Source organism: Astatotilapia calliptera, chromosome 9 (genome assembly GCF_900246225.1).
Source record: "Astatotilapia calliptera chromosome 9, fAstCal1.2, whole genome shotgun sequence".
Classification (NCBI taxonomy): domain Eukaryota; kingdom Metazoa; phylum Chordata; class Actinopteri; order Cichliformes; family Cichlidae; genus Astatotilapia; species Astatotilapia calliptera.
Genome location: NC_039310.1, coordinates 28,997,544 through 29,005,928, shown reverse-complemented (window position 1 = coordinate 29,005,928; position 8,385 = coordinate 28,997,544). Strand labels below are relative to the sequence as shown.

Below are 8,385 nucleotides of genomic sequence, written 5' to 3'. Positions count from 1 at the left end.
AATCAATAAATGGATCAGGTGCTGCACTATCTTTAGTTACATTGATGTTATTTATTTATGGTGAAACAGTGGTGGAATATCGCTGTTGCTTTCGTATAAATGAAGCGGACATACCTGCATGGCCGCGATCTAATCCTGTTTACATAAAGTAAACCTGCTCCCGAGCAGGTTTACGCTTACGGCTCTGTTGCTATGGCAGCAAGTCCTGGATGAGCTTTGGGGAACCGAACGATCCAAGATCACACGAAATCGTCAACAATCTAATCCAGCTAACCTACTTAGCGAGGTACGAAGAACGGGCCCCTGTTTGTTCTCTCATTTTAGTTATACTAATATTTTTAAATGGTTGTACAAAATAAAAATAAAAAAAATGCCAGGTGTGCATTGGCTGCATTTTTAGATAAATAACTGTATATATTTACACAATGTGTGCATAAGTTTTAAAAGTGTACAATTTATATTTGCATTTCAAGTTCTAAAATAATTTACTGAACATGTCTGTGGTTTTTACAGTAAAAAAAAAAATACTGCTAGGTTTTATGTTTTTTTTATGTGATTTCAGGAATCTTGTGTTAGTACAACAATAACTATATTTAGACACGTGAGTTTGAACTAAAAACAATGATACCAAACAAGGCAGGAAAAAACAACCTTTCTGATCTTCTAAATTGGTACACTCCTGTAAGATCACTGAGGTCTGTGGATGCTCTCAGCTGTCCCGAGGTCCAGATTAAACACAGAGGAGACCGGGCCGTTGCTGTGACTGCTTTTAAATTGTGGAACAAACTTCACATCAGGACCTCTCCAACACTGGACACTTTTTAAACCCATCTAAAAAAACCACTTTTATTCCTTGGCTTTTAAATCAGGATGAGTTTGTACTACTTTTATCTTACTTCTTACTCAAATCTTCTAATTTTATGATTCCTTTTAACTTTTATCATGTCGTCCTATGTTTTTATCTCTTTTGATGATCTTAAATGTACAGCCCCTTGGTCAACAGTTGCTGTTTTCAATGTGCTATATAAATACATTTGACTTGACTGGACTTGACTATATAGTCAGGAGTGTTGAAATGCTATGGAGGAACTGCAGTATTTGCAGGAGTTAATAATGCCAGCTAACATTAAATTTCTGATTCAAACTTTTTCATTTAAACTGAGAGAAAAATAGAGAACAAAGGCAAATGAGATTCTCGAGAAGAATGGCCAAAGAGCATGTTTCCCAGATATTGTTTTAGAAAGAAAGTTTCGGATAACAAATGGAGTTTCAACTGTGCAAAATGTTTATTCTGTAAACTGAATGGAGGAAAACCCAGCCAACAACAGATGGCAGACCTGCCAGAGGAAAGAGTGGTTCCAGATCTGCAACCTTTCAGAAACGTTTCAACAAAAGTTGAATTCCAACAATGGCAGCAGCTACTTAGTTGTAATATTACTCTTTCTGGGTCAGAAAATACACTTTTAAGATATTTTGAGGCGTGAATGTAGTTGTGCAAACGTCAGATATCTGCTCGGTTTACAAGACATCACATACTTGCAAAAGTGCTCCGATGTTTTCGGAGATGTATGAAACTTTTGCGAGATCCCGAGTTAGTTTTGTTCATGATCCTACACAGGTCATGAACAAAATGAGTTGTTTTTTTTCATTGTGGGCTAAAGCAGTTAATTAAAAGTAGTCTAACATGAATGTAAATGCTGTAATGTGATTATTTTAATAAACCATGTAACTTGGATAGCTTTGATGAACTCTTTGGAGCCTGATCTCAAGGGTTTTAACTCTGACACTGAAACTAGAAGAGGATCTTTCTGTCTCTGCAGATTCACAGTGATGGGAGTGATTTCAGCCCTGAGTGATCACGCTGATGTTTGCACAGAGCAGATAATTTAGTGAATGTGGTGGCACATTGGTAACAGTGAAACAGTTTATTAGTAACGTGGGATCGTTTGTGTCTGGAGTATGAACTGAGATTCCTGAAGCTCTTGTCACACTGGTCACATCTGTAGTTTCCTTCCATGTGTGCACGTTCAGGATAGTTACGATTAGCTGATTGTGAGAAGCTTTTGTCACAGTATTTGCACTTGTACGGTTTCTCTCCTGTGTGGACTCGTTTGTGTGTTTTAAGGTTGCCTGCAGTGATGAAGGATGACCCACACTGATCACAGAGGTGCTTTTTAACCCCACTGTGAATGAGTTCATGATGTTTTAAGTCCCTTAATCTGGTGAAGCTTCTCCCACATTCTTTGCATTTTATCATTTTATCTCCAGTGTGTTTACGCTGATGTTCTTGAAGCCCGTCTTTTCGAATGTAAGTTTTTCCACAAAGGTCGCAAAAAAAGTCTTTCCCACCACCACAGTGATGACAGGGTTGAGAACTGGATCCATCTGTGTCGCTCTGCTTCTAAACAAAGACACAAAGACAGTGTAAGTCAGTCCTTCAACATTTTTATCCTGAACGTTGCCTGAACTAAAGAACATTTCTGCAGACGTCCAATTACTGTTTCAGTTAACATGCTCAGTTTACTGGGCTGCAATAACTACAATACTACCACCATAATACTACAGTAATACTTATTTCATGTTACAGTAACATCTGAGTTACAGTAAAGTACTACCACACTAATATTTTCAGGGTAATTTAAAGGCTACCAACACAGTGCTAAACTACTAATGTAACACTGCAATAATACTAATTTAAAATTAAAAAAAAAAAAAACTGTGTGCATGCGCCAACCAGCGCATGTTACAGTTGCTGCAAGGCCAGCAATGTTGTTGGGATGGAGCTGGACTCCCTTAGGGTAGTGTCGGAGAGGTGAATGTTATCCAGGATAAAGACAATGTTGGATTCCCATAATGCATTGCGTTTTCCCCTTCCAGTCCCCTTTCTCACTCACTATATATTAATAGACCTCTCTGCACTGAATCATATGTGTTATTAATATCTGATTAATCTAATTGAAATTGAATTGATAATTCCTCCCACCCACTCCATGACATGCTTGCTAGCCACAGGAGCACGTTCAATGAGAGACTGACATTACCAAAGAGCACCCCTGAATGGCACAGAAAGTCATTCCTGCTTGTGGCAATAGTGTGTGTGTGTGTGTATATTGTGCTATTTCTTTCTCCTTGTGTTGTCTGTTTTTGCTACTGCTTGTACTGGAGCACTGTAACCAACATAATTTCCCGTAGGATCAATAAATTCTGATTCTGACAATACTGCATTAATGACACTGTAACTGTGCATTTAAAGCACTCAGCTGACTGGGACAACAAAAACACTACTACCCCCATGACACTGCAATTATAACATTAAATTAGTATTTTAACACTAGTGTCTAAAAGTACTAAAGTTAAAAACAAGCAATGATACTACTGCTACAATATTACAAAACCGATACAACTTTGTTAACCATAATAGAAGATTACTGAATGTTTGGTTTTGTACTTATTTTCATTTGTGTTTTATTTTATTCCATGTACACCTGACAGAGGAACGAGCCGCTGTAAACAAAATGCCATCTATGCGGAAATAAAAACCATGTTATGATATACCAGGAAACGTTAAATAACACATGAATTATCAATTTTCAGCACTTTTAGTTTTTCATGATCGTGTAAACAAAAATCATAACTGAAATGTAAATCTGAATAATCACTCAGAGCTGCTTTTCCATGCAGTAGAATTGCTAACATGCTAACACAGTTTAATGAGCAGAGTTGTTCCAAACAGTCAGGCTAAAATGACAAGATAACAATATAAATACATACCTCACAGTAACTGCACTTGGAGAGTCTCTTTCTGGTGTGGATCTGTTGGTGTCGTCTCAGGTGATGTGGAGCTTTAAAAGTCTTCTCACACAGGTCACATTTATAAGGTCTCTCCTCAGTGTGGGTCAACATGTGTTGTTGTAAATGCGTGTTGGTTATAAACTGTTTGCCACACTGATCACAGCAGTACACATCATGTCCAGTGTGAATGCGTAGGTGTATATTTCGGCTCCCTATCTGGCTGAAGGTTTTTCCACAAAAGTCACAGCTGTATGCCTTAATTCCAGAGTGGGTAACTAGATGACTCCGTAAGTACCTACTGTCAGTAAAAGCTATGCCACACTGATCACAGCTGTACGCTTTAACTCCACTGTGGATGAGTTGATGTCTTTTTAGGGAACGCTTCCAGGAAAAAGACTTTCCACACAAGTCACAGCTGAATGGTTTCTCTCCAGTGTGGATGACCTGATGATGTTTTAGTTTAGCCTTCAAAGTAAATCCCATCCCACACTCGTCACAGGTGTATGTTTTCTCTCTCTTTCTTGGTTGAGGTTTGTCAGCCTCCTGAGAGCGCTGACTTCTCGCTCCATGTTGGTCCTGCAGTGACAGAGATACAAACAGAGGCAGTGAGTGAAATGCAGTCGTGGAACAAACTCAACCTTCAAACTCCCTCCATTAACACTAGTTTTAAACCTGAAGGTGGAGTGTGGCACCAAACACCTTAAAGGTCTCTTATCCCCACCTACTGGTAGTAGAAACACATTACATCCAACCTGGTGTTAAAAATAATTCATGACTGTTTAAACACTAAAATCATTTTTTCCTTATTTTCCTTACTTTTACTCCCCACATTACAAAACAAATCTGTATTTTGTTGCATTTACAAAACAGATTTTTTACTTTTGTTTTTAGGAATTTGAGGGGAGTTATTTCATCACTAAGGGCATCAAATATCAAACTGATTTGAGCCTGAAAAGTAACACATGAAAGACAATCCTGATCGTGTACTAATCACCAGGGTATGAAACATAAAAAGAGATGAAAGAGGCAAAACTGTGAGTCATAGTCAGGAGTTAAAGTGAGACGTTGTTCTTCCTTCTTTTTTGCACAGCACCTGAACAAACAGGTAATTTCAAATGCAGCGTTTCAATCAACAAACATCAGCAAACACACAAACTGTTTGTGTGCAGTTTGTCTCACAGTGTGTTGCTGGCTAAAGGTCCAGCTGCTGTACATCACAGGGAGAGAAAAGAAAGAGAGCTAACTTCACTCAGAGATGGAGAAAGATAAGACACACAGGACAGGAGAGGAAGAAGAGAGGTTAGATTTAAAGGGAAGGACTGCTCAGTGGGATTTGATCAACTGGAGATTAAAGCTTACATGTAAGTCCTCATGCAAAAGTCTTTCTTGTGGAGTCTGACAGCAGTGGGGAGGAAAGACCTGCGAAATCTCTCCGTCCCACATCGTAGGTGCCGCAGCCACTGAAGGAGCTGCTCAGTGCCGTCAGAGTCTCCTGCATGGGGTGGGAGATGTTGTCCAACAGGAATGACAGCTTAGCCACCATTCTCCTGTCACTCACCACCACTACTGGGTCCAGAGGGCATCCTAGAACAGAGCTCTGCCCTTTCCTGTAGAGGGCGTCTGAATTATGAGACCTGTCCAGTTTATTGTTCAGATGAACACCAAGGTACCCGTAGCTGTCCACAGTCTCAATGTCCATACCTTGAATGTTGAGTGGTTGCAGTGGGGGATGTTTGTGCCTGCGGAAGTCTACCACCAGCTCCTTGGTTTTACTAGTGTTGATCTGGAGGTAGTTCTGCTGGCACCAGTCAACAAAACCTTTGGTCAGTTCTCTGTACTCCTTGTCATCCCCATCAGTGATGAGACCGACTATTGCAGAGTCGTCAATAGAGCATCTGTACTTCTACTTAAGTATAGAGTAAATGTACTTTTGCCTCCTCTGATCATTTCTATAATATTATTTATATCAGTGATGGCCAAATGAAGCTTTCTGAAACACTGAAGCTTGTATTGAAAAAGGTTCATTACTCAAAGCTTTTCAACACAGTCCTCTTTGGTGACATCTGCTGGCCAAAAATATGAAGAGCAGCTTGAATCTACAAATTATAATGAAGCTTCATTATAATTGCCCACTCTACAGAGCTCAGCTGAGAGCTTCTGTCTGATATCGGGCTGCTGTTGTGGTGCTTTGAACGTGTATTTTTTGGGGTGATGAAAAAACTGTTAGGTTTAATGTATGTGTTGTAGGTTGCCATTTAAAAAGCTACACAATGCCATTTAGAAAGCTAGAATGCTTCTGTTTGCTATCTAGGTAACCTACGCATATGACTACGTGCATGACATTGATAAGGGGAACAAGCAGCCTTGAGAAGAACAGATTCTACCAACAACAATCTGGGAGAGCTGCACTCTCATCATATAACCACACACAATGTATAATCACGCTTGCACAGCACAATCACTTTGTAACCAGTTATAGTAGTTTCTCATAGGTAATACAGCAACAAGCTTTATGAATATTCATGTGTGTAACCAATAAAAACAACCTGCAGGGGGAAAAGCAAGTTGAAGTGGGTTGGAGACAACTGCTTCCCCCTCGCGAGTGAAAACTTGAGCTCTGTGTGACCTCGTTCCTGAGTGAGTTTCTGTTTATCCAGCAGTATCAGGGGTAAAACTCTGACAAATGTCCATTTGAATATTAATAATTTTGATGAATAAACCTTCCTTATTTTAACATGTGCTGTGGTCTGTAAAAAACAACATAATATACAACACAGTCATATAACAGGTTGGGAGGATGAGAGTTTTAGACATGACTGATTATTTGGTGAAACTGTGATATTTTCCTCACCTTCTGTGTTGAGCTCATTGTTTCCTCTGTAGTGACTCAGCTGAGTCCAGATGGCTGAAAATGTTCCTCTGCTGCTCCGTCAGACTCTTCTCCTCCTGCTGATCAGCTGGGACACAAAACAGATCTTTGTTAGGCTCCACACTGCACTGAAGAGTCAAAGTGTCTCATATGTTCATCTGACAACACAAAGTACAAATTTCACTCTGATTGCTTGTAGAAATCTTGTGAGACGTGTTGTGCTGCAAAGTGAGGAAACTCTCTCACTCACTTATACTTCAGGAGGAACTTTGTGACATTGGCTCTAATATTCTAAGCAGCCCTTTACTATGACAGGGCCAGAAAGTCCTATTTGAAGGTTTGGGAGAAGGACCATGTTAAAGGTGGATTGGGGTTTATACACTTTGTTATGATACAGGTAAGGCTGTAAGAGCCTGAGAAGGTGTCCTGAATGAACCTCTAAAACCAGTTTTCAGCTAACGACTCTGCTTCAGTCTGGAAAACAGCAACTACAAGTTTAAAGACTCCATCAACAATTCACACCCAGCAACAGCCTGAACAGCTCCTCCTGTGGTTTCCACAAACAGGGACAGACCTGTTACTCCCCCACCCCACACTTTCAACTCCTTCAGCCCCCCAGTCCCACCACCTCCACCATTCCCCAAAAACCACTAATTAAAGCTCATTGATCAAATGCTGTGATTGCAGTGACTCACTCTCTGTGAATGGTACTCATGGCCATTGATCAGTGGTCTTTGATTAATGAGCTTTGATCAGTGGTTTCAGTGCTTTCCTTCCTGCTTTGACTGCAGCTGTGTTTGACACAGGAAGACATTTTTACATTCTTCACGATTATACTTTATTCTTTTTGGGGGAAGTGCAGCTTTAAACCTTCACATGATTCAAGTCAACCCAACAAATCAATCTGAACGATCACAGGTGGGAAAAACTTCTGTAGACAAAATAAAACAAAACCCAACATTCAATCCACAACATGATTAAAAACATGATTCTCCCAAATCACCAAGAGCTGCACATTAACCACTGTGAGATTATTATTCTATCATATGTTATCCTATGCCTGTAATCAAAATGAGTGAATCATTATACTGCTGTAAGCAGCATCATACTTCTTATTATAGAGAGTATAATTAGTATGTAGCTGTAGTTCTAGTTTGCATTATACTGCTGAATTAAAAAGAATGTGAGAATCACTAGATTTATCAGATAGGTTTGTATTATCCTATACTGTTGATTTACTGTGAATGAGCTACACTGTCTCATGACATTTCATACTGCTGAGTTAAGAAGAGAATACTGTGTACAGAGAGCACAAAGCACATTCCACAGGAGCTTCACCCCTTGTTGGAAGCAGATAAACAGGTCATAACTCACTGAGAGAGAGAAAGAATGTGAATGTTTAGGCTTTTACGACTTGGTGGGGGCCACTAGAGGCTATAAGAGCTTGAGTAACCCTCCACCAGTTGGAGATTTGCTGTGACCCTCTGCATGCATGTCTCCCCATCCGGATGGTTTGTGCTCAAAGGTGTTGAACTGTATGTAATAAAGTAATTGTTGATTGAGCATTTATACACCGAGTATTGTCCTTCCTTCAGCCCAAAGATCGAAAGAATTGGGAGAAATTAACACCACCACAATATATTTTTATTCTCTGTGCTTTCAAATATGAACACTGTTTACTTTCATCTCTGTTTCATTAGTTTTTGTTAACATCTTCCTGTGCA

General features: G+C 39.6%; 1 protein-coding gene across 3 annotated transcripts; it reads right to left on the bottom strand.

Moving 5' to 3' along the window:
- Positions 1–1,727: 1,727 nt before the first annotated feature.
- On the bottom strand, positions 1,728–6,662 carry LOC113029483 (zinc finger protein 271-like). Of its 3 annotated transcripts, XM_026180370.1 has the most exons (3): positions 6,644–6,661; positions 3,772–4,368; positions 1,728–2,401 (listed from the first exon to the last, which is right to left on the bottom strand). In XM_026180370.1, the coding sequence occupies exons 1-3, from the start codon at positions 6,659–6,661 to the stop codon at positions 1,823–1,825; spliced, it is 1,194 nt and encodes a 397-aa protein (XP_026036155.1). In that variant the 3' UTR covers positions 1,728–1,822. The 3 variants fall into 3 exon arrangements, 1 of the variants encoding a protein (XP_026036155.1); XR_003273424.1 differs by lacking the exons at positions 1,728–2,401; positions 6,644–6,661 and adding an exon at positions 5,152–5,226 and having other exon boundaries at positions 4,352–4,368; XR_003273423.1 differs by lacking the exons at positions 1,728–2,401; positions 3,772–4,368 and adding an exon at positions 5,854–6,539 and having other exon boundaries at positions 6,644–6,662.
- Positions 6,663–8,385: the final 1,723 nt, after the last annotated feature.